Source organism: Trachinotus anak, unplaced genomic scaffold, assembly GCF_046630095.1.
Source record: "Trachinotus anak isolate AG129_WGS33_773 ecotype Australia unplaced genomic scaffold, CSIRO_AGI_Tana_v1 ptg000032l, whole genome shotgun sequence".
Lineage (NCBI taxonomy): Eukaryota > Metazoa > Chordata > Actinopteri > Carangiformes > Carangidae > Trachinotus > Trachinotus anak.
In genome coordinates, this window is record NW_027273883.1 from 27,096,826 (window position 1) to 27,121,868 (window position 25,043).

A 25,043-nucleotide genomic window follows, 5' to 3' on the forward strand; every position below is an offset into this window, starting at 1 on the left:
GTTGGTTTGCTGTTTGGAAGTTTAGAAAAGTTTGTTTTAATGTTAGAAATAAAAGTTGAGCTAGAGTCTGTTTGGTCTTTACTGCAGGTTTGTGAGTGGGACGATACCCATCCCCACTCACTACTTTGTGGTCCTGACCAGCTGTTTAGACTTCACACAGGCTGCAGACTCGTGCAGCGGCCCACTCACCAGCGCCGCCTTCATCCTGCCACACAGACCCAACAATGATGAGACCTGCAACGTAAGAAGCGCCACATCTTTAAGTGCATCATCACATTTACAGATCTGAGGAACAGTATATTGCACAGCAGATCCACACCAGGCCACACAGCAGAATCTTTAGCTGTGTCCCAGTTCAAGAGCTGAAGATGAGGTTAAGGCCGAACCAATATGAGACGGTCTGGCCTACGGAGGATTTCCACTTTGTGTCACTACTTGTGCCTGCCCTTAATCTGTGTCACAGAATGCTGCTCCCATCACCTAACAACCTGACAACACATAACTTTTTTCTTTTACAAAAACTTTTTTTTAAGGCCTTTGGGGTTTTTTTTACAGTTGTATCTTTAGCTGTTAGTAGATTTGACTTTTAAATGTATACAGGATGGAAGCTGCAAATGAGTGGAAAGGCCTGAATGGATCAGGGAACAAAATTATGATGTAACTGATCAAGTTGTTTGATTTAAATTCATTACCAAGTTCAGTCACCATTCTAAAGTGCTCAGTCACTTCAGTCACAGTGACCCACATTAACCTCCTGCAACCCATCACCTGAAAAGCCCAGCAGACAACTTAAAGGTCCCATATATAGTCTAAAGGTAGATGTCCATGTGTTCTTTGATTATTAAGCAGGTCTAGGTTCTATATTAATACTGTGAAAGTATCAAAGCCTCAACCCACCATGACGTCGCCCACTGGTTTGTGAGCTGCTGTTTTGAAGCCTCCAGTTTGTAATTTGTTCGTCGCCATCTTGTTTTTTGAAACCAGAAGAAACTATATTTGGAGGAGAAGGTGGAGCTGAGGAGGAGTGAGGGGTGGAGCTGATCTGCTCTGTACTGTATCCTGATTGTGTGGTACAGTCTGTCAATCACACGGTAGCCCCGCCCTAATACATCCCCTGCTTTATGGTCTATTTTCCTCTAAATGGAGCATAATTTAAAAACTGATCATCATGTTGTATTGAAGAAGACTAGGAACTGTGTTTAGACTGATACCATCAACTCATCAGGAAAACATTTACTGAGGTAATAAATCAAGTGAGAAGTAGAGACTTTTTCACATAGACTTCAATACAATCAGACTTCTTTTTACCACCAGTGGAGTCGCCCCCTGATGCTCATTAGAGAGAATGAAGCTTTAAGACTCTTCAGCATTGGCTTCACTGTTCAGACCCAGAGTCTACGTCCAGGTTTAGAAACAGTCTGTGGTGTTAAGCTGAAATCTGCTATATTTTTATTGGATCACTCAGAAAATAGTCAGCCAATCAGAAGAAAGATTCAGATCCTCTCTTCTGATTGGCTGACTGACCTGTTGTTACTAGAGCTCCAGAGAGAAGCCTGAGAGAGGAGATGTAAAACTACACTGAGATGGTTTTTGGTTCTTAAAACCACAAATATATCTTCTGATGGAGATCAACACTTCCGATGAAACACTGAAAAAAAATGTAAAATATGGGACTTTTAAGAAATTCAAAGTGAAACAAAGACAGCTTTTATACAGCTGCTGTAATAAGGATCAGATTAATTCAATTCTAATTCTCCTGGTGTTATATTGTGATTATATTTACTGTGTGATGTGCTATCTATAGCTACATGTTGCACTGCTGACACTGCTAATGTTGTGTGTCCTCCTGACTGCAGAGCTCAGAGGAGGAGTCCCGCTGGGTGGAGGACCTGATGAAGATGCACACAGCTCGGGTCAGGGATGTGGAGATCCTGACAGGCCTGGACCTGTACCGCAGAACCACGCGGAGCTACGCTGAGATCCTCTCACTCAAAACCTACATGCACACGTACGAGAGCGAGATCTGATCTACGTCGATGTTACTGATGTTTTTCAGCCGTGGTGGAGTATGTGGTACAAGAGGAGATGTGATCATCTCTGTTACACTGACCTACACTAGCTTCAGCTCGCACCAGATGCCACGATCTGCTGTTCGACAGCGTCGCTGTTGTGACATTTGGTTGCATCTCATTCCTTTCATCCAGTTGTGAAGATCCAGCTTCAACACTACTGAGCTACGAGCTGAGGCGCTGCCCACTTTAGTTTATTATTGTGTCCTATTTGGGGCTCAAATTCAATTAAACTACAACTCACAGTTTAACGAAATGACATCAAACTGAAATGAAAAAAATCAAATAATTTTCTATAATATTTCATACATATGAAAAATATGACACATTTTAAAGATGTAAAAAATATTTAATTGCACTATAAAGAATCTGAATCATCTAGACAAAACAATCACATTAGTTTTAATGCAGGATTATTGGACTGGTGCAATGATCTTATATTTTCATACATGATACTGACCCACTTATACTGCGTATGCATTGAACAGTTTCTCGTTATGTTCAGTGATTAAGAGGAAATTACCTTAATTTTTTTAACATGGAATAATAATGCAATGTGTTTGTGTCTGTGTGTGTGTGTGTGTGTTTGTGTCTGTCTGTGTGTGTGTGTGTGTGTGTGTGCGTTTGTGTTTGTGTTTATTTTCTGCTTGTTTGCGTGTTGTGTGTGTTGTGTTGTGTTGTTGACTTTTTGTTCTGTGCACAATAACAATAATGTCAATGATGATGATCTATTATTGTGTTTTTCCCTAAAACATTTACCACCTGTGAGACTGACCTATTTATGCTGTACGTAAATTTCATCACAATAAACTCGTATTTTTATGATTCAGAGCCTCTTTTCTGATTGGCTGACTGACCTGTTGTTACTGGAGCTCCAGAGAGAAGCCTGAGAGAGGAGATGTAAAACTACACTGAGATGGTTTTTGGTTCTTAAAATCACAAATATATCTTCTCTTGGAGATCAACACTTCAAATCAAACACTGGAGAAGTTCAAACATGGGACCTTTAAGTTAGTCCGCTGGGGTCTGCATACAACAGAGACATAAAAGATACAAGTACTCAGTAACCCACCAAGCACTTTATTAGGAACACCAGACTAACACTGGGTAGTTCCTCCCTTTGCTGTCAAACAGTCTCAGTTCTTCATGTCATGGATCCACTGATTGTCAGACTGGGCTCAAAAATTGGACTCAGCACGACTCAGAAACCGTGATCCAAAGAATAAAGCCTTTAATACAGTTCAGAATTAGATTCACAGGAAACAGTCCAAAAGTCAGGCTTGGGCATCCAAAAACAGGTAGCAAGAGGCAAAAACACTAAGACTGGCAAGATCAAAAACACAAGTGGGCAAGAACACTCGAACAAAGGCTGGAACTCCTGACACTGAGGTACAAAGACGAACTGGCAAAGGACATGCGGAAACGTGGGGAACTAAATACACACAGGGGTGGACAATGAGACACAGGTGTAGCACATTAGGGCAGGGCAGGTGATCAAACAGGCAGAAAACACAGGAAGACAGGAAGTGAGGCAATCTGTATAGAGAGACCAGGTAAGTAAATGCAAAATAAAACAGGAAGCAGATGTAAAGATGAACAAGAAGCAAAAACACGACCTTACGCAGTGGAACTGGGTGTGACACTGATGTTGAAACTTTCCTCTGAGACGCTGGGGAGGCCACTGAAGTTCACTGAACTCACTGTCATGTTCATAAAACTTTTGCTTTGTGACCGGAGCATTATGTGGCATTCAGACCAGGACTGAAGACCCAAAGCGAGTCAAGAAAACATTCCCCACACCACCACACCACCACTACCAGCCTGGACAGGTTGGGTCCAGGGATTCATGCTGCTGAAGGCAAATTCTGACTCTGGAAAATGTGCTTTTTTCAAATTTTTTTGAATACTATTGAAAGACTCCCAATTAAATTATCACTCTTTCACCAACAGGTCCTTTCTATTGGAAACTTTTGTATCATCATAATTTCAACCACAAAACACATCAATATGGAATATTAGATTCATCAGAAACAGGTTGCTGTACAACCAGAAATGTGTGGAGAAAGATAATTGGTTGGTGACTCACTTATTGATAGTAGTGCCTGTCTCTTATGCTATGAGAATTATCCCCCCTAATATTTGATTGACACTTGTAACACATTTAAATCTATAACTAAAGCCATCCCCAACTCAATCATATGTTTGATGAAAGGAATCTTAATCAACTCCACTGCTGTTACACAGTTTTTTCCAAAACTGTCAGTCAGAGGATGTGATTTTATTGAAAATAAAATGAATCAAAAAGGTTTTATGGGAGAGAGTGAAGCACACCTGAGAACAAATGCTGCACTCTATCCTTCACCGCTCTTTTGGCCAAGCGTGCAGTATCACTAAGGTGGAGGGACAGTGACCCGCCCACCCATGCTCAGTGGCTGGGGGACATTATCTCCTGTCTTAGCCTTGAAAAGTTCCGCTATTCAGTCTATGACTCAAACAAAACGTTTCTGAAGGTGTGGGGACCTTTCCTAGAATGCTTTCAAAATCCCCACTCAATCTAAGGATTAATTTCAATTATTTTATTTCACTTCTTCTGTTGTTCAAATGATTTTTTATCAGTAATAATGTCTATAGAAGTTTTTAAACTCCTCCTTTTTAATTTATTTATTTCCTCTCTTTCCTTTCTAAATGCAAAACCTTGACTTCCAGCACCTCTCTGTAATACTCCAGAGGCAAAGCACCTCTTTATATAAGGAATTACAGGATTTTATAAGGGGCTGGAGCTGATGAGAGTTGAAGGGGTTAAAGTTGCATGTTGTGTTTCTTTTAATATGGACATGCTCTGTAAAGAAATTAGTAAGATACAAAATACAAATTGTATAGTTCGGCAAATCATTGCCACACTGACATATCCAGTGTACACTATGTGAATCTACATTCTGTCCATTTGGTCAAAATCCAATAAAAATGAAAAAAAATGTATTGGATGGAGTTTATCCTTCTGGTGACTTGCTATAACAAAGGTTTGGAATAGAAACTAATAACTGTGTATTCTGTGATGACAGTGAAACTGCTGAGCATTTATTTTTTCCAGTGTGTGGGCAAGTGTGAGTGTGTATTCTGAGGCCATATGGTTTGGTGTATATGCCTGGTTGTACCCCAGGGTTTTTCAACTTGGAAACTTTTCTCAAAAGGACATTATTTACAGACTTGTCATGGGCAATAAAGAAAATGACCTGGTTAATACCATTCTCACGCTTGGGAAATTCTATATACACAAATCAAAGAATATGAAAGTGAAAGTTGTTTGTGTTTTATAATGAGTTTCTTTCTCACTTTAAAGCCCTAAAGGTCATGAAAAAGAAGAAGGCATCAACACTTTCTAGTAAAACAGAGGATGGTGATTTACAAAAAAAGCCCTGGCCCTTAAAGTTATTATGTTGTTTTGTTTATTTTGTGTAATAATTTCAATCTCTTGTCTGCAAAGAGTTGCATCTGTTCTCTTTGCATATTGGAAAGATCTTAAAGCCAAGTTGTTGTATATGGAGTTGTTCAAAAAAAGTGGACTTAGTTGTTGTAGTTTCAAATCCATATTGTAACTTTTCAATAAATTTGGGAGCAGGGGTGGACTATTATCAAGTACACTTCAGAACTGTACTTGAGTATATTTTTCCAGTGTCTATACTTTACTTGAGTATTTTGTTTCTAAACTTATCATTTTTACTCCACTAAAAGGCAAATATTGTACTTTTGACTCCACTACATTTCTATGAAAGACTCTTTTCTCACTTTTAGCCAGCAGAATGATTTTTCTTTTGTTTTGAAAATGTGATAGACCATACACAGTCAGCCAACTCCTACTCTGTCAGTCAGTCATGTTTGAACAGCTCATTTTGAACCTGTTAGTGATGCTACATTAGATAAAGATGAAAAAATAATAAAATGAAAAATAATAATAAAAATGTGAAAACCGCCATGGCTCCTGATGTTGATTCAGTTGTGTTTTATGTCCATCTCTGCAGTCTTTGTATCATGTTCTACAGTCTTTTTATTCTACTGGCTCTACAGTCAGTCAGTTAGGTCAAATAAAATATTTCTTAACTTATCTTATCTTAGTTCATTCAGTCAGTCAGTTGTGTCAGAGTCATTAGGTTCTGTAAATGTAATAATAAATAAAAAGTATTATTCAAAACGAGTACACCAGTACTTTAACTCAAGTAAAAATCTGACTGAACAATTTTCACTTGTATTGGAGTCATCTTTGATCAGGAGTATCTGTACTTTGCCTGAAGCACTGGAGCTGTGTACCACCTCTGGTCCGGGTGCTCTTGCTCATTTTGACTGTCAGTGTCATGTGATCCTTCTAGTTCTTTATATTGTATGTCATTATTCATGAAAACCATTTCCGTGTTTGCGTGAACGCACCACAGGCGGGGTTGAGAAATAGTGGAGAGAAATGACGCGTTGATGTTGAATCCTTTCACTTCCTCCAACACAGAGCTGCGGCGGAGGGAGCTGTCTGAGCGGAGGCTTCCACCCGCTACTTCCTTTGAATTCGCGGGTTGGATTCTAAAGTGTTTTCAGCGCTCTGGTGTCGACGCAACGCAAGCGGTAGGATTCATTTGTTGTTATGCAGCATCATGGTTTTTACCTGAGCAGTTTATTTCTGGGCTAGATAACAACCAAACACAGCTGATACAGTGGATATTTATCATATGTAACTCACCTGTACAGTTGTTCAAACTGTCCGCTGCTGAATTTAGAGAAAAGTGAGAGTTTGAGAGTTGACATTCAACAGGAACAAAGGAGTGTCATTTTCAGTTGGTGTCTAATTATTACCGGTTAGTAACCGGTTCTTCACTAATAAACTAAACAGGAACCACGGGACGATTCAGGAAACAGCCTGAATACGACGGAGGGAGCAGTGGATATAAACACTGAGAACTGCTTTACCTCTGACCCAGCTTCACACGGGCTGACTGTCAGTGTGGGCACACACTAAACAACCTCTGGACAGCTCTCAATCAAACCATCAGAAGTTATTCATAGACTGTTCTGCAGTGAACATGGATCAGACAGAAAACACCACCTGCCTCGACATCCTCACCTACCACAGAGAGCTGCTGGTGTCCAGCCTGAGGAGCATTCAGTGCATCCTGGACAACCTGTTGGCCTGCGGCTTCCTCTGTGAGGAGGATGTTGAGATCGTACAGCGAACCGTCACCAAGACCGATCAGGTAGGAAAAACAAAGACATCTGTGAAATAAGGGCATCTCTGTTTGTTAGTTTGTGACTTTCTTTCCTGTGATTATTTTCTAGGTGCGCAAAATCTTGGAGCTCGTCCAGTGCAAAGGAGAACAGGCCTGTCAATACTTTCTTTTCATCATATATAAAGTATGTGATGCTTATATAGACCTCCAGCCATGGCTGAAAGAGATCAACTTCAACCCGAGCAGTGACATCACGGTGATGGAAGTGGTTAACACAGATCCCAGTAAGTATCACAACCACTAATGCTGCTATTTGTTGCCAAGATGTTATTTTTTAGTCCAGGTGTTAGACAGGTAGGAGAGATTGAGCCCGAGCTGTTGTATCATACTGAGAGGTGTTTCTATCATTCTGACCCCCATTTATCATAAGACTCAATAATAAAATGAGAACTGGGTACAAATGTCTGACAAAAAGTCTGACATTCAATTTATATATTCTGATTTTTATTATAATATTTGATTATGATTAATTATTAATGATGCACTAATGTTTAAGTAGAACTGTGATATAAAAACTGGAGGGGGTGAAGCTTATTTGAATATTTAACATACTGTTTGATAGTTGAATCTATAGAAGTGTAACATATTTTATATGTAACTAGCAGCAATTAGGCTTGGGTCAATGTATTGTTTTCACTTATATCAAATATTGTGATATTTTCTGCCATATGCAGTATTTTTCATAATATAGATTTTTTTTTTAGCAGCTGCTTTGCTCACTGCACATTGTACCTTGTCATGTAGCAAATAAAACCTTGAGCTGCTGTCTAGTGACAGTGTTGCTTATAGTAGAAACATAAAATACAATAATATAAACATGTATTATTTATATAGTAGTAACAACTGCCAGATAAATGTACTGACTGTGGTGGAGTAAGAAGTACAATATTCCCCCTGAAACATAGGATTAAGTATCTGAAAAACAGTTGAAAAAGTAAATGTACTTAGTTACTTTCCACAATTGCCTGCAGATTTATCAAACCAAAAACAGAGAAAATAAGAAAATAACTAAATAAATTTCAGTCTTTGAACATTATTAACCCATTAAAAAAAGCATATGGCCTAATTACACTTTAACTTCTTTTATCTGAAACACTTTTGCTCTTTTTAATGTGAACTGTAGTCGTTTGTGAGAAGTTTGGTTTTCATGCAGGTCAAAACATTTTCAAACAATTCACTCCTCTTCACTCCCACACATTCTCATCATACTCTGTTGCAGACTGTTGTGTAGTTCTTGCAAAGAATAGCCCTCTTTTATTTGTACGGTGAAATGTTATTTAAGACTATAATCCCACCAGGTTTTTTTGTGCACCTGTTCACTACTGGTCCAAATAGTTCTAAATAATGAAAAACTTCTCTGCCCACAGAGAAAAACTGCACACATTAGACTTCCTGGGCTCAGTTTGAGGTTATAATCAAGATGGGGGAAGTAAAAATCAATGTGGTACTTTGTCGTCCTGAGAGAAATCTTGTTGGCAGCAAAGATAAAAAACACAAGCCGCTACAAAAAAATCCAACACATTCATTTTTGGTTTAGAAAAAATTCATCTGGTTCTAAATAGAAAGTGGTGAATCGCTGGACCTACATCTGGTTATTCTAATACCGTAATGGCTCCCTTATTTCCTCTAAGTCAGCAGGTATTGTGAGAAGTTGAGGCATGAAATGAGCCAGGACACATGCTTCATCATGTCGTACGGCCAGCGAGAGGAGACTCGTCTGGAGGACCTCTACACCGACACTTTGATGGAACTGTTGAACGAGTGCAATGAAAGCCTTGGCTTTGTGGAGAGTCTGGACCAGCTCCTGGGAGACCACGCGGTCTTCAATCCTCAAGGTGAAATCATCTATGTGATGGGGGATGCCGGTGTGGGAAAATCCATCCTCCTCCAGAAGCTCCAGAACCTCTGGTCCAAGAAGGAGCTGCAGACGGACACCATCTTCTTCTTCAAGTTCCGCTGTAGGATGTTCAGCATCTTCAAGGAGACAGAACAGATCTCCCTCAGAGACCTTTTGTTTAAATACAACTGTCACCCAGATCATGATCCAGATGATGAGGTGTTCGATTACATCCTGCGCTTCCCAGAGAAGGTTCTTTTTACGTTTGATGGCTATGATGAAATTCAAGAGGATCTAGACCTGATGAACGTCCCCGAAGTTGTGTCACCAGAAGTCAAGGCACATCCCCTCCAGCTGCTCATCAGCTTGCTATGTGGGAAACTACTCAAGAGCTCCCAGAAGGTGCTGACAGCCCGGACAGGGATTGAGCTCCAGAGTAGGGTGATCAGAAAGAAGGTTGCTCTGCGGGGGTTCTCCCCAACTCACCTGAAGACCTACATCAATCTGCACTTTAAGGAGCAGGAACACCGGGAGCTGGTGTCAGTTCAGCTGGATGCTAGCCCGCACCTCTGTGGACTGTGCTCCACCCCGCTCTTCTGCTGGATTGTATTCAAGAGCTTCAGGCACCTGCACACCATGCACGATAGTTTTCATCTGCCTGACACCTGCATCACGCTCACCCACATCTTCCTCCTGCTGTCCGAGGTGTTCCTCAGCCGGTCAACCTCACCGGCTCCACCCCTGCTGAAGAAGAGCACCCGCTGTGCCTCAGAGACATTCAAAGCAGGACTGAAACCCCTTGTTGCGTTTGCCAAACTGGCACTTCAAGGTATGGACAGAGGTAGCTTCATTTGTAACCAAGAGGAGATCACAGCGTGTGGTCTGAGCGAGGAGGACCTGCCCCTGGGCTTCCTCAGACCCATCAGTGAGTACGATGCCAGCGGAAGCCCTGCTAACTTTGAGTTCCTCCACATCACCCTCCAGTCTTTCTTGGCGGCATTTGCGCTTGTGTTGGATGAAGAGGGTGCTGCAAATTCCATCCTCAAGTTCTTCACAGAGTGCAGCAGGAAAAGGGAACCGTCCTGTCTGCTTTTTAATGTCTGTATCAGTGGCAATTCAAAGCCCAGTGAAAAGAAACCATTTACAACTAATGAGCACCTTCAGTTCACTAATCTCTTCTTGTGTGGACTGCTGTCCAAAGCTCACACTGGCCTGATGGAGCATCTGGTGTCTCCGGTGTTACTAAAGAAAAAAAGAGGTTTGCTAAAATCTTACTTGTCCACTAGTGTGAAATCCCACCTCCATGGCTTACCCCATTACAATGGTGAAGAAGGCAAGAAAGTCCATGTTTTACCCAACTTCCTGTGGATGCTGAGGTGCATCTTTGAGACAGGCAGCAAAGACATCGCTCAGATGACAGCCAAAGGCATCACAGCGGGCTTCATCAAGTTGGGTTACTGTAATGTGTATTCAGGTGACTGCACCGCCCTGAACTTTGTGCTGCAACACCGTCAGAAACTCCTGGGGCTCGACATGGATAACAACAACATCAGCGACTATGGGGTGAAGCAGCTGAGGCCTTCATTCTCTAAGATGACAGTGGTGAGGTAAGAGGTATAAAACGTGTTTCTACAAACCTTCTGATTTCCACACCTGTTACATTATCTGTTAAATGTCTGTAAGTCCCTGTTGGCTGCTAACTGTGGTAGTTTTATCAGGTTCATAGATGAACATGTTTTAAACTGTTGAACAATGGGGGACCATGTTTGGTTCATGTGCTTACTAGTTTGTTTTAGCTGTAGCTAAAGCTTTGAGGTTTGTGATTTAACTCTGGTGGAACAAAGGTTTCACATGTGTTGGTTCATTGCTGACAGTTGGATAATATTAAATGTGAAGCCAGGGTCAATACAATGAACAGGAGTCCAACTGTATGTTGGCTAAATTCTTCTTCAATGGATGTTTTTACTTTGCTAGCATATTTGTTAGTGTTGTTAAAGACATCACTTCCTTTTACTAGTACAAATCTAAAGTGTGATCCACTGATAAGACCATTCAGCAGTGCATAATCTGAGCTAATTCAACTGTGAATCTACATTTAATTGTAAAGTTCAGTGTTATTGGTGTTCAGGCAGCAACAGTTAATATAATTCATGAGAAGAAAGTGAGTCAGGTTATAAATTGATAATAATAATGATAAATTTTATTTACATAGCCTTTGCCAAGCAAAGTTCTTGCAATTAATGAATTGATTCAACATGTAAGACATGATTTCATAGATAAGTGTGTCCAAGTAGACTGAACTTATTTTAAATCAGACTACCACAGGGACATATCGGTGTATAGTGTAATTTCTGTCTGTCAGATGAACTAGATCATCACTGAAAATGTCCTGGAAATGTCCTGGAAAATGATCTCTAGAAAAGAGCAGGAACCCTGTTGTATGTACTGTATGTAACTCAGAGTTGAACTGCTTGTCTTCAGATTGTGCGTCAATCACCTGTCAGACAGCAGCATCGAGGTTCTTGCAGAGGAGCTTTGTAAGCACAAAGTTGTGGAGATCTTGGGGTAAGTAAACACATCAATTGTTCCTTCTTACTTAAGAACTAATTATGCTACGGTGATGGAAAATTCTGGATTCTGATTGGTTGGTATGTGGATGAATTTTTAGCAGCCACACAGTTTAACCACACACCAATGATGTAGGTGTTTGTTTGCCATTCTAAATTAATGCAGCCGCACAGAACTGTGACAGCAACAAGACAGACAGCAGGCAGCTCACTCATAAATACCTAGGTGTGCCCCTGGACAGTAAACTGAACTGGTCCCTGAGCACAGATAACATCTACCATAGGGTTCAGAGCCGGCTCTTTTTCCTCTGGACACTGCATCTCTGCATCTCTGACCTCTCATCTCTCTGCTGCAGGACTGAGCGGTTGAGGAAATCCTGTTCCCACTGCCACCAGACTGTTCAACATCTCAGACAAAGGCAGTGGATCATGACATGGACTCAAATCTTAACTGAATACATTAGTACGTTTATCTATCTATCTAGCAATCCATTAGTGTAACCCCCAACAACAACTGAAGAAAAGAATAAATAGAATTTGCAGAACATTTGTGAATTCAATGGTTATTCAGTGTTACAGCTACCACTTGTTGCTTTTAAAAAGATAAAAAGATAAAAACATTATTTATCCCTATAGGGATATAATTCAAATAGTCCAGTAGCTTATTCATGTATTTAGTTAAAATTTGAGTCTGTCATTATCCTCATCTCTTGCCAGGCAACTTAAGTTAGCATGAGGAGGCGGAGTCAGATGGCCTTGTAACTTGCTGCGTGGATTTTGCCTTCGCGTTGGCGACAGCTGGAGGCATCATGTTCTAAGGTTGTCCCTCTGTCCCTCCAATTCTCGTGAGCACAATATCTCAGTAAGGCTTTGAAGGAATTTTGTCCAATTTGGCAAAAATCTCAATTTGGACTCAAGGATTAACTGATTACAATGTGGTGGTTGGAGGTCAAAGGTTAAGGTCATTGGTGTTACCTCACAAAGCATGTTTTTGGGCCATAACTTAAGAATTCTTACACTAACTATGACACAATTTAACACAAATGTCTAACAGAATAAAATGATGAAGTAATGACATTTTATATCCAAAAGGTCAAAGGTCAACTTCACTATGATGTCATAATGTTCTGCAAAAACACTACTGATCATTATTCAATTGTGTAACTCAGGAAGGGGAGAGTGTATTTCCTGTAACTTGGCTGGTTGGTGGAGGCACACAACCACCCTGGGGTGATTCTAGTTTCTTTGGAAAGTGGTAACACTGTACAGGCTGCATTTATACCTGGCTGAGATATGAACAACTTCAAATGTGACCTGGCTGATCTGAGCTTTTAAAGCTCACACACAGACGACATGAAACAACTGTTTTCACAGGCTGAGTTTTACTAATCATGACTAGTTCACTGAACCTGTCAGATTTTTCTACAGTAACATCATTATAAAGATGTGGTACACCTGTGAAATGTTATTGATACCCCTTTTCCTCCCAAATTAGTGGGTATAAGCAGGTTTTTTAAACGTGGGTAAACCCGTAAAAAAAAAGTTGATTGACCCCTTTCCCACTGCCAGTTGAATTTGCCTTTCTGTTTGGACTGAGGACACACACAACTGCCAGGAGTGACGTCATCACATGCACTTACAGAGCACACACACAGTTGCAGAGGAGAGAGAGTGAGGTGCTAACTGGTAAAAGTGTCAGAGCCTCTGTGTGAGACTGTGATCAATCTGTGATTGTGTGTTTTTAAAACTTATTTCAGGGCAGCAGCTCACTCTGTCATCCCTGAGCGCAGTGTAGCTGTGGTGTTTTTGATTTAACAGCACCGTGCTGGGCAGGTGACAGGTGTGTCTACAGTGTCCGTGCTCTGAAAGACCTTAAAGCAGGAAAGCAGCTTCACCTGAGTATTGTGTTTACATCAATGCTGATCAGAGCCAGAGCTGATAAACACCTGTGACCACATCAAAGTCATTTGACCCTGGTGTGAATGCTGATTGTCCCTGTCTTAGCTTTGTTTTTTGACCAGTGGAAAAGGGGCTTCATAGGGGTAAGGGGATCATATTGTCACTAATACACATTGTCAGTGTAGATAAGTGCTCTCAGGTGTGGAAACCCTAGACCTGTATTTTGGCTTGCTCTGCTACTTTATGTCATTTTTATTTATTCATTTGTAATTGTTAGTTGCACGATGTTCATGATACCGTAAGTTAATGAGAGGTGGAGCAAGTAGTTGTGGATTTTTGAGCCCCGTGTCTTTAGCTGAACCTGCAGTGCAGAAAAAAAGACGGGTGGGAAAAAGAGCAATTCAATTTTCAGATCACTTTTATTTGTATTGCACCAAATTATAAAATACATTGTATCAAGGCACTTTACAGGGTGAGGTCAAGACTTTACAATGTTATTGAGAAACTCAGCATTTCCCACAATGAGCAAGCACAGTGGGGAGTAAAAAGTCCCTTTTAACAGGAAGAAACCTCCAACAGAACCAGACTAAGGGTCTTGTCTTGACAGGTTGTGTGCCTTTTGTTCAAAACTACATCTTTGTATCTCGTGGCACGTAGTTATACGTTTAAATGGTAGAGTTAAAAGATAATTAACTGTCAAATGAGGTAGGTTACTGCCCCAACAAGTGAAGTGTTCAGTCATCCAGGGCCTGATGGTCCAAGAGAAGTAGAATTGAGGGGAACTGGATTTTTCTTGTGAGTCCATAAAATGAAACAGTAAAACACAGTTTAATGTTTTTTTGAGAGTGAAACTGAATCTTTATTTCCCACCTCAGACTTTACAACAATCACATCACAGATGTTGGAGCCAAGCTTGTTGCCCAGATAATTGAGGAGTGCCCAAAGCTGCGAGTTGTCAAGTATGATTCTAATTATCAGGAAGAAATGATCATATACTAATTACAATAATTATACAATGAATATGTCATGGTCTTATATCTGTTACACTGATGTTGTCCTCAGGATTGGAAAGAACAAGATCACCAGTGTTGGTGGGAGGAGTCTGGCCAGTGCAATTCAGAAGAGCTCTTCTATATTTGATGTGGGGTGAGACATCACTGTTATAAAACATCTTTTTATATCCAGGATATTCTGAATCAGCAGAATACATGAAACAACCAGTGATTTGTTTCCTGCTTTAGAACAACTTATTCTTATCCAGCCATTTATTCTTATAAATGATCATGTTATCTCATGGAGCATGATTCAAAATCAGTTGATTGAACCCAGACTGGACAAGCTGCCCGTCAGAACCAAAAACCACTGGTGAATTAAAGAAAGTAAACTGGAAAGAAGATGTCTGACTTGTTTAATCTTGATCTTGTTTGATCTTGTTTTCAGGATGTGGGGGAACAGCATCGGTGACGAAGGAGCAGAAGCGTTCGCAGAAGCTTTGCGGCACCACCCAAGTCTCACCAACCTCAGGTGAGAGGGAAACTACTGCACCCACAAAGACAGTAAAAACCTACTGATTTAAACTCATTGTTTAAACTGATTCATTTCTGTGCTCTAGTCTCTCAGCTAACGGCATCACGTCAAAAGGCGGGAAGTTCCTGGCAGAGGCTCTGACGGAGAACAGTGTCCTCAGGATATTCTGGTTGGCAGATCACTGACTCTGAGCTGAATGATGCTGCTGCTCTAAATGAAGCTCTGTGTACAGATGGTCGTGTCTGTGTTGTTGTAGGTTAGTGCAGAACGAGTTGACCGACGATGCGGCTCAACACTTGGCTGAGTTGGTGAAAGCGAACACGGGTTTAACTAACCTCTGGTACAGAAAACACACAAACACACACACAAACACACAAACACACAAACACACACATGATGTCTCCGTGGATCAGAGCTGTGATGCTGTACCCAGAGGATAACTTCAGGTTTGACGCTGGGTTTCCAGGATCCCATGGAGCTCAGTGCATGGATCGTGAGAGGGAGAGACCGTCAAACCACTTTGGCTTCCCCTGATCATTTTTCATAGTGACCCTCATCCTCAGCTGGAGGAGGGCCCCTCCTGTCCTCTTCATTTCTTTGTCATGCCTCTACGCCCGTGCCAGCCAGAGCTGGAGGCACATTGTTTTCAGGTTATCTGTCCCTCCGTCCCAATCTCATGGGCACGATATCTCAGTGTCGCCTTGAAGAAACCTCTTGAAATTTAGTGCCAACATTCACTTGGACTCAAGGATGAACTGATCAAGGTCAAAGGTCGAAGGTCAAGATCATAGTGACCTCACAAGACATGATTTTGGCCTTGTGAATGCAATATCTCTCAGTAACACCTTGAGGGAATTTCTTTACATCTGGTACAAACATTCACTGATGGGTATTGGCCTATTATCTGAAGCATTTTGTACCAGATGATCTTCCTGAATTTTGCAGCTGCAGCTGTTGCTTCTATCCTGCATCATGTGTTTAACTTGTTCATATTTGTCTAATATTATCATTTGTAAAACATCCACTCTGCTGCCTGTGGACTTGTCCATGTTTGTGATTGGTCATATGCCGCAAACTCAGCCCCTTTTATCTGAATGCCCGAGAAAACCTGGGTCGACTTACTGGATTGATAACCACAATCATGTGATGGCTGAGCTTGACTGTGGTTGTTAGTGTCAGTGAAGCCAGATAACGAAGAAATCCTGGTTGAGGCCTTGAGTCAGACACAGATACTCACCTGCTTTGTGTGTTTGTCTGCAGGTTAATCAGCAACCAGTTCACTGTGCACGGGATCAGACACCTCGCTGAGGCCCTGACTGACAACACAGCTCTCAAAGAGATCTGGTGAGGAGCAGTCACACTGCACTGAGACATTAAGACATTTTCTTTTCCTCTGATGGTCCAAATGAGAGAGTGCAGCTTCTCATCTGTGCTAACGCTAAATTTTTATCTGTCAAAAAGATGATGAAATAATCAAACTTCAGATTATTCTCAGTCTTGTTAAATAATTCTTCTGTGGTAGTTTTTACATTCAGCTTTTCATTTGAAGGGGAAAGATTGTGGTATTAGTCTCACTTTAATGTCACAGTCATGTCTGGGTGTTTAAAGGCTGTGTATAAAACTCAAACAGTATATTTACTCTCAAATGTGAAGTTTTTCCTGGTGAAACAACATTTTTTTGGGCAGGTCAAGACACGTTTAGATGTTTCACTGTGAATTGTAAAACAAATGGAATTTAGGAGGAGGTTTGATTGGAGTGGCTGGATTATCAAAACTTTTAAAGAGTTTAATGGATCAGCTATAATCAATATTTATGACAAAGAAGAACAAGTTGCAAAAGTGAAAGGAGAGAAAAAGAATAATCAGCTGAACCTGCAGCTCCCTCAGCTTTACATAACCTTAGATCCAGTCATAGACTCTAAATAAAGATGGACGTAGCCTCTGTGATGTCACCCAGCGGTTTTGAAGCTCAAAGTGAGCTGCTTCGCTGTCACCGTCTTGGCAGTGCCTGACTCTGCCCCCAACTCCCAGCTAATCCAAAAATGCTCAAAGAGGTGGGGCATGGGTGGAGCAGGGACTTTGGTGCATGATGGTTTGTGGCAAGCATACGCTCACCCACCTGTCACTCAAAGAGTCCACGCCCTCAATTCTCCACAACTTTAGTCCTTAATAAAATGTAAACAGTTGAGTTATATAAAATTCAGCCTGTACAGTTGTCCTGAAGGAGGAAATTAGCTCTAAGGACCACAACAGTTTGTGTACCAGGCTGTAAACATGTTTGTTTCTGCTGTAAAGACATTTGAACATGGGAGTCTATAGGGACTGACTCACTGCTGGAGCCAGACTCTAGTGGTCATTAGAGGAACTGCAGCTTTTGACGCTTCATTTTTCAGCCCCAGATGTTGATCCTTGGTGTCAGCTCATGGTTTAGTCATCTGACCTAAACTTTACTATTTTGGGTCATGAATAGTGGAGCATTTAGCAGCTAAAGAGCCAGATGTTTCCCTCAGGAGCTGGTGGAGACCAAACACAGAGATAAAAGAGAGGGAACACTGGACTGAGATACATCAGGTGACACAAACACCTCTCCACATGAAGGATAATGTTCTGGATGTGTAGATGAACCGCTGTTTGCTAAGATCACCATGTCAACTTAAAGGTGATGATATGTCATAAAAAAAAAAAAAACAACTTAAAAACAACACGTATTGATAAAAGCAAGCAGCTTCTTCATTCAGCCCTTGACTGAACGAATGTGAACCTCAAAGACAGTTTCAGTTTGAATGAATTAACATAGGCAGTTAAAGTTAATGTATTACAGTGGCTATGGTGGAGACACGAGAGGTTCAAGTGCCTCATGTTCTCAGTGGTTGTAAAAGTCGTCATGGTGACAAACCCTTCACAGCATCAGGGTCATTTTCCCCTGTGTTGATGAGCGTGTTGACAGTCTGATGGTTGTGATTTTGTTCCCACAGTTTGAAAGGAAACCAGCTCTCTGAAGAGGAAGAGAACCAGTTTGTGGCAGAGAAACGACTGCGGTTCCACTGACTGGGCTCTGTCATGAGGCTGGCACACGTCTGCTTATGTCTGTGAGGGAGTGAAGACGTGTGTGTGTGTGTGTGTGTGTGTTAACTGTATCCATGCACAGCGACCTGATCAGGTGTGGGGTCAGACTTCATGCTCACCTGGCTGCAACTGTTTGTCTGCTTTGCCACAAAGTCACACTATTGGCTTTAATGTAAATGTTGTATATTCATCAGCTGCTGTTGAAGCACTTTTTGCACTAATGAAACTGTTTCTTGTTTCTAATTGAGGATGTTTACCTGAAGTTTTGACAAAATGTTTGAGAGTTTTACGTGACTGTTACAGAAAAAGGAAGTGGAAGCTGTGATGAACAAGAACAGATGACTTCCTCCTTCATGAACCTTTGTATAGATTCTAACTACATATTTAGTTCTGTATGAACAAACTAACTTTATTTTATTTATTATTTGACTGTTACACAAGGTGATGTTCATTTTCCAAATGGCTGGTGGAGCGTTCAATCAAGATGAGAACATCTTCATATTGTTTACTGTTTGTGTGATAGATGATGCACAGATACCCGAGTGGAGAAAAGGCTGATGGTCTCTGGTGTCTGAGGACTATATTTAAACAAAACATGGAGCAGTCAGGACCTTGTTCATTACCCTATTTATGCTCTGCTTGTGGGATGTGTAATTTGGCCTGCTGCAATGATGAGTGTCAGAACTGAACTGATTTACACCAAACTTGGTGGAGAGATGAGGCGTGGGCCAGGGATGAACCTTTTAAATTTTGGGGCAGATCCAGACCATTTACTATGAATTACAGCTGAATAATATGCAAAAAAATCCTATTGCCATCATGAGTCAAGATTTCAGCTGGAATGGTGATTGTTGCATTTCACTTTAACTGAAAAAAATATAAAAATGATGAATATGATGATTTTTGTTGGGTCTAGTATCAAACCAGCATATTCTCTTACATCTGGAGAATATGATTTATAGCGCAAGGCGTCTCTGTAGCACCTCAATCCTTCATTTGTGGTCTGTTGTGACACATTTTACTTAAATCAAAATAAATTGCAGCTCCTGTGATTTGGATGTTGCGTTTGGTCATATTGCAATTTCCATAATATTTTGAGTAATTCTTCAGCCCTACTTTGAATTTGATTTTTTTTCTCTTAAATGTTGTATGTTGTCTAGCTGTTGGTCTTGGTGGAGTTCTGTGCTTTCTGAGTGCCCTTCTAGTTAAAGGAGCAATCAAAAGATATATTTAAAGGTCCAATATTGTAAAAAAATTGATTATAAAGCAGGTCTAGGTTCTCTGAGTGTTTACCTGAAAACTGCTATATTTTTATTAGATCACTTTGAAAACAGTCAGCCAATCAGAGGAGAGGCTCAGATCCTCTCTTCTGACTGGCTCACTGACCTGTTGTCAGCAGAGAGAAGCCTGAGAGAGGAGATGTACAACACTTCAAATAAAATATGGGATCTTTAAAAAGCATAGACCTGATTTTTAATCCCAAGTGTGGCTTGAGCTCCAAAAAGGCTAGAGCAAATAATTCCCATAATACAATTTGGTAGCAGACCTTGTTGCCTGGTGTCCATGTTTGATGAATTTGTACTGGACCGTCACCACAGTCACTGTCAGTCATTGACCACAGATCCATGAGTCTATGGGAACAAACCTTCTTGACGAAATTAAAATGAGCATCTGTACAAACAGATTCAACTTCATGTCTGAAAGATGTGTTTGTAGAGAAATGAAAACAACACAAAGCTCTTCAGGCTGATTTAACATCTGGATTTTTTTACTTAAAAATTCTGATTAGCTTGAAACACAAAAGAACATGGCATAAAAATGCAGTAACTAAAAGAGAATGATCGGTATCCAAAGGATTCACTCTTATTGTGTTTTTACATAGTTTTACATAAAACAAATACTTGAATTATTTGTGTATTTGCTGTTTTTCTCAGTTACATATTGAACAGCACACATTCTCTGTTACATGATATTAGGTAATGTTTGCTGGGGCTCAGAACTGGCAAGAAATAAATTATACACACGCTAAAAAGTGCTTGACTGACTCTATAGTAGTTCATATAAGGCTTATTTTAGGACTGGACACACAACCTTCCCAATCCCTAACACACTCATACCCCACTGTGCGTGTTTGGACTCACCAAACACCATTAAAACTACACTGGGGGTTTTTCACTGCGTGTGCAAACAGGGGAAGCCCCAGCCGGATGTGATGGCAGCTGCTAAATAAAATACGACACAGAATTGTGTCAACCGCAGTACAGAACAGAGGTTCACCCAACAGGGAGAAGAGTACAAGAAACAGAAGTGAGGTGAAATCTGTTTGCTTCAGCTCAAAGTCATCATGATAATCCCTCACATCACTGCTCTGTCAGGGAGAGGACAGAAGGATCTCATTAGTTCAAATGACTGTTTGCTGTCTAACCCACAAATGATTGATTTTTGACAAACACAATCCAAAGTCCCCTTCCTTCATCTTATCCCCTCAGTGGATAGAGGTGCTCGGTTGTCATGGGAACAGTTATTGGTTTTGCTCCAGACGGCTGATCAAAGTCATCAACCAGGAGTCAGCTGATACATGGAGAAAAGCTCCAGTGACTAAAACTCCACAGCTGAGCGATTCCCCTCACTGAGGAGGGTAAAGGAAGCTTCACAGACACCAAATAAACAGACGAACACCTCCTTCTGTTTCACATTAAGCCCCCAAATATTCTGACACCACAGAATTGAAGCTCATCATGATTGAACTTTTTTTTTTAACCTTTTCCTCTGCAGCTCTTCATGTTCATCTTCAGCTAAAGGGTTCAGTCGTTTCACTTTGGCTGGGCCGGATGAGTCATTTGCTGTCGGAGGCAGCTGTTAGGAACAATATAAAACCACAAGGACAGATGATTGAGTCATTGTATCTATTAAGGCCTCACTAGTTCTGCTCACAGAGACCAGTTGTATGATCGTGGTAGACAATAATCAGTCCAGTCAGATTGAAGATGAAGGTACAGTATGAACCCTGTGAGGTGTCGGTCTCTCAGCTGGACGCTCAGACTATTGCTACAGAAAGAGAAGAGTCCTCACTGCTCCCACCTCCAACAACCGCACAGAGAAACAACTCCACTGTGTGGTGGGGCAGGGTATCACAGGGCTCAGATAATCTCTGTGTGGCTGACGGGGTTATACAGAATGAAGAAGCAGTAGTCATGAGTGAGTCGGGGTGGATCCCAAAACTCCAAAGTTTACTTCAGTGACCCAGCGGAGGATCCCTCACTGTTAGAGGTGTCATCACATGCAGGGTAACAGTCCTTTAAAGGGATTCTCCAGTCATTTAGTAATGCACTTCTATAAAGCTGGAGGACTCACAGGAGACAAGAAAAAAAATGGTCCACACACACAGATCCTACTTCATATTGACCCTTAAAGAGGTTCAGAGACTCACAACCTGTGCAGACGCTGATGATGTGTACGAGTCAGAAACTGCTAATTACACTAATTCAAATGTGAAGGTTCACAAGTTTCAGTCTGAGTTCGACCTTTTATCTTCACATCTACTGATTTTGCTCAAAACGAGGACTGGAATTTGTCTCCCATCTACAGAAGCCCTGAGTGATTTTTCTTTTCTGGGAAGAAAGAAAAGAAATTAGAAAATGATCCCCCAGCCCCACAAAAAAACAAAAAAAACCAATAAAAAAACTAAACAAAAACAAAAACAAAAAAAACAAAACTTCCCTGAAAAAAAATCACTTTCCTCTTGGGGGTTGTTTTAACAGATGAAAAAAAAACTTCGAAGAGTGATCCTGACAATAAAACTTTGCTTGCCTTTCCATCACTTAGAAGAGGGGATCTTTTACATATGGAGGCCACGGACGTGTTACTGCTGTTTTAAAACACATTTTAAAAACCTACTCTTAAAACTCTGCCTGGTAAACACACACGGCTTTTAAACTCCAGACTCTTCCTGTTAAATCTCATATCCTTTGAGTCCAGACTGAGATTCCTCTGGTGATGTCGGCCGAGTACTTTATTCAGACTTTAGAAAAGTCCTCTAATGTTTTACCTGTGGCTGTAAAATCAGTGGGTTCACCTTTAATTCAAAAGCAGTGTTAAGACTCCAGAAACGTACAGGTCATCACAGCTGAGTGCAGCACACACAAAATATGACAAAGGTTTTGTATTGTGTGTAAATTAAACCATTAATAATGATATGACTCCATCAGTAGTAGATTTTTGATGGAGTTGGAAATAAACAGTTTCAGACGGCTCTCACATTCATAATGTAATTTCAAAGACTACATGTCGCAGAGTCAGATGTTGCCTGTGTTATCTCACATGTCAGCGTCAGTCTGACAGGAGGCTGCGGTTCTGAGGGACTGGAGGAAAGGAGGGGCTGCTTTATGGAGGAAAAACCTTGATGCCTGGAACATTTCAGAATTGGAACATTAGAAAAACAGTGGCAATAGATTTTCTCTCCAAAATAAAGCATCATTTTTCTTTACCTTGCTTCTGCTGAACATGAACATGAACCTGAAGAGAGGATGAGAGGAGAGAGTGGTGAGTAGTGGTCATCTCTCGTTTGCTGAATGAAGACGTCATCATGTCCTCATTAAGATGTGGAGATTACACACGATTGTTGCTATTCAGGAAATAAAGAAGCAGCTTTTCTTTTTTTTTGGATAGGAAACGATCTTCAGGATGTTGGGACGAGCTCTGAGTCGTGAAAACAAGGAGGCTGTGAGGAGCAGTTTGGAGCTTTGGTATCCACACTCAACCGATGACGATGAGCTCGTCAGTGAAATCACCTGTGATGGTTTTTCACTGGATTAAAAATTGTTGTTTCCTCCATGGTGGAGGTCTTCAGGCAAACCCAGCCTCATGACCGGACTGGATCAGGTCCAGTGATTCCAGTCTCCCTCAGTCCTGCGTAATAAATGCAAACCCTTTGATTGAAGCAGCCAGGACCGGGGACCAGCTGGAGATAGTTACTATGACAACAATCATAGATGACATCTCCCATCAGCTATTCACATCAGGAAGTGCTGATAGTGGGGCATTTAAAGCTGAAGGTAAACTGGGCCCCTGGGGGCCTGAGGGTCAACGTGCCAACCCTGAACCATGTCCTCACTGGTTTGTGTCCACCTGGAGACTTTTCACATCTCTCTACTGCCAACTGTCAGTGAAGGCATCACCTAAAAATACTTCAGTCATGTCTTGAAGTTCACATTTGTTCGAACTATCAGCTGATGATCACAGGTGAACCTCTTCACACAGGTGAGCAGTGTCAGGTGTATTTAAAACAGCACCATGTTTTCTACACTGAAAGCAAACCAATGGCTGCATTTAATTTGGAGGCTGGCCTGTGGTCACTGATCATCACTGAGGACAGCATCATCTCAATCATGATGTTTCTTCTTCGTCTGCATCACAAAACAACGAAGATGCAGCAAATGTGACATTCAAAACATTTTTTTAAAATCTGAGTAGGAACCAGTTTCTCTTCAGTTGATACAAAGATGATCAAATTCATCAATATATTCAGATTAATATCTGCCTCTGACCAACGTGATGAGAACAACAGATTATCATATAAAAGTCAAACAAAAAGCAAATTTGACAAAAAAGAAAGAAAATTGTCTCAAAAACTTTCTTGTTTTGAGATGATCTTCATGTTAGAACTATGTATTTTTCATGTTATGATGTTTTTTTTTACAAACTGAATTATTGTTTTAATTGTTGTGTGACTTTCTGTTTATGTCACATCTCGTTATTTCACAAAATCCCTTTCACATAAGAAACAATTTTTGTTTCTCTAAAGAGAAACTTCCAGATGTTATTGTAACATGAAAAATACCATCCAGTTAAAATAAGAATATGTTTCATAACGAGAAACTGAAAAATTATTTTTTGTCTCCATGGCAACAAGCTGCCTCAGGTTCAGGATGGTGACTCAGATCCTCCGGTCCAGTTCTGAGGACAGGTTTCTGTACCTGAAGACCTCCACATCGTGGTTTATCATTAAAGAGCACTGATGATTGTGCGTGTGTGTGTGTGTGTGTTGGCACCATTTTAACAGCAGTGTTAGTTCTCAAAGTGTCCGAGCTGCTGATGCAGACACGTCCCTGCTGCTGTCCCGTCTCTGGCTTGTTTCTCCTGGACTGGTTTGGAGCGGCAGTTGTGGTGAGATGGTCCTGAAGGTCCTGAAGGTCCTGATGGTCCTGAAGGTCCTGATGGTCCTGAAGGTCCTGCGGGTCCTGTGGGTCCTGAAGGGTCCTGCGGGTCCTGCAGGTCCAGTCAGTTCAGACTCCTTAGTGCCGCCCTACCGTGGCCGGGCATCATGGCAACAAGGCACTGATACTGTCGGAGGAGGGGAGAGACAGAGTAGGAGGAGGAGGGATGATCCACTATCGTCCTGACCCCCCCCACCCCCCTCCACCCTGCCCCCTGCCTCTAGGACCATGTCCACCTCATCCAGTGTCCTGGTGTACAATCAGCGGACACCTGCTGTCCAGAGTCCTGCCTGTCATGACGCCCGGTGTGGCTCCAAGTTTGAGGGTGGGGGGTGGGGGGGGGGGTGTCCAGTCTGAGACAGAGTGTGGATGTGCAACTCAAACATAAACACAAAGTCTGTATCCCTGAAGATTACTTTAATGAGATTTGGCACACCATGGTACTACATTATTTTTCAGGGGTGGGGGTTGGTGGTTAACTGATCACAGTGGTCACAGTGTCCAGTAGGCTCCCAGGAGCCTCGCTCTCAGTGTAGAGCCCCTGCATCAAACAACAGAGAACAGCTTTAAAATTCATAAATTCATTCTTAAAATGT

The 25,043-nt window shown here is 41.3% G+C and overlaps 3 protein-coding genes across 8 annotated transcripts in view; 2 read left to right on the forward strand and 1 right to left on the reverse strand.

Moving 5' to 3' along the window:
- The window catches only part of enpp2 (ectonucleotide pyrophosphatase/phosphodiesterase 2), a 30,734-nt gene extending 28,569 nt beyond the window's left edge, over positions 1–2,165 (forward strand). For both annotated transcript variants that reach the window (XM_071470208.1, XM_071470209.1), the window contains exons 24-25: positions 88–241; positions 1,857–2,165. In XM_071470208.1, coding sequence (XP_071326309.1) covers positions 88–241; positions 1,857–2,027 — 325 coding nt within the window. In that variant the 3' untranslated portion in view covers positions 2,028–2,165. The remainder of the gene's footprint in view (positions 1–87; positions 242–1,856) is intronic.
- Positions 2,166–7,120: 4,955 nt separating this feature from the next.
- On the forward strand, positions 7,121–20,138 carry nod1 (nucleotide-binding oligomerization domain containing 1). Of its 4 annotated transcripts, XR_011686585.1 has the most exons (12): positions 7,121–7,303; positions 7,386–7,560; positions 8,968–10,780; positions 11,655–11,738; positions 14,515–14,598; positions 14,702–14,785; positions 15,080–15,163; positions 15,252–15,335; positions 15,423–15,506; positions 16,427–16,510; positions 18,142–19,379; positions 19,503–20,138. XR_011686585.1 is itself a non-coding variant. In XM_071468231.1 (11 exons), exons 1-11 carry the CDS (start codon positions 7,133–7,135, stop codon positions 18,212–18,214), a joined length of 2,820 nt encoding a protein of 939 aa, XP_071324332.1. In that variant the 5' UTR covers positions 7,121–7,132; the 3' UTR covers positions 18,215–20,138. The 4 variants fall into 4 exon arrangements, 1 of the variants encoding a protein (XP_071324332.1); XM_071468231.1 differs by having other exon boundaries at positions 18,142–20,138; XR_011686586.1 differs by lacking the exons at positions 15,423–15,506; positions 18,142–19,379; positions 19,503–20,138 and having other exon boundaries at positions 15,252–15,422; positions 16,427–16,491.
- The window catches only part of znrf2b (zinc and ring finger 2b), a 41,095-nt gene continuing 36,031 nt past the window's right edge, over positions 19,980–25,043 (reverse strand). The window contains exons 5-6 of one of the 2 annotated variants that reach the window (XR_011686588.1): positions 22,720–24,988; positions 19,980–22,638 (exon numbers count right to left, since the gene is read on the reverse strand). The gene's annotated coding sequence lies outside the window, so the exon portion shown is untranslated. Of the gene's footprint in view, positions 24,989–25,043 lie in introns of both variants that reach the window. The other variant, XM_071468233.1, reaches the window with a different exon arrangement.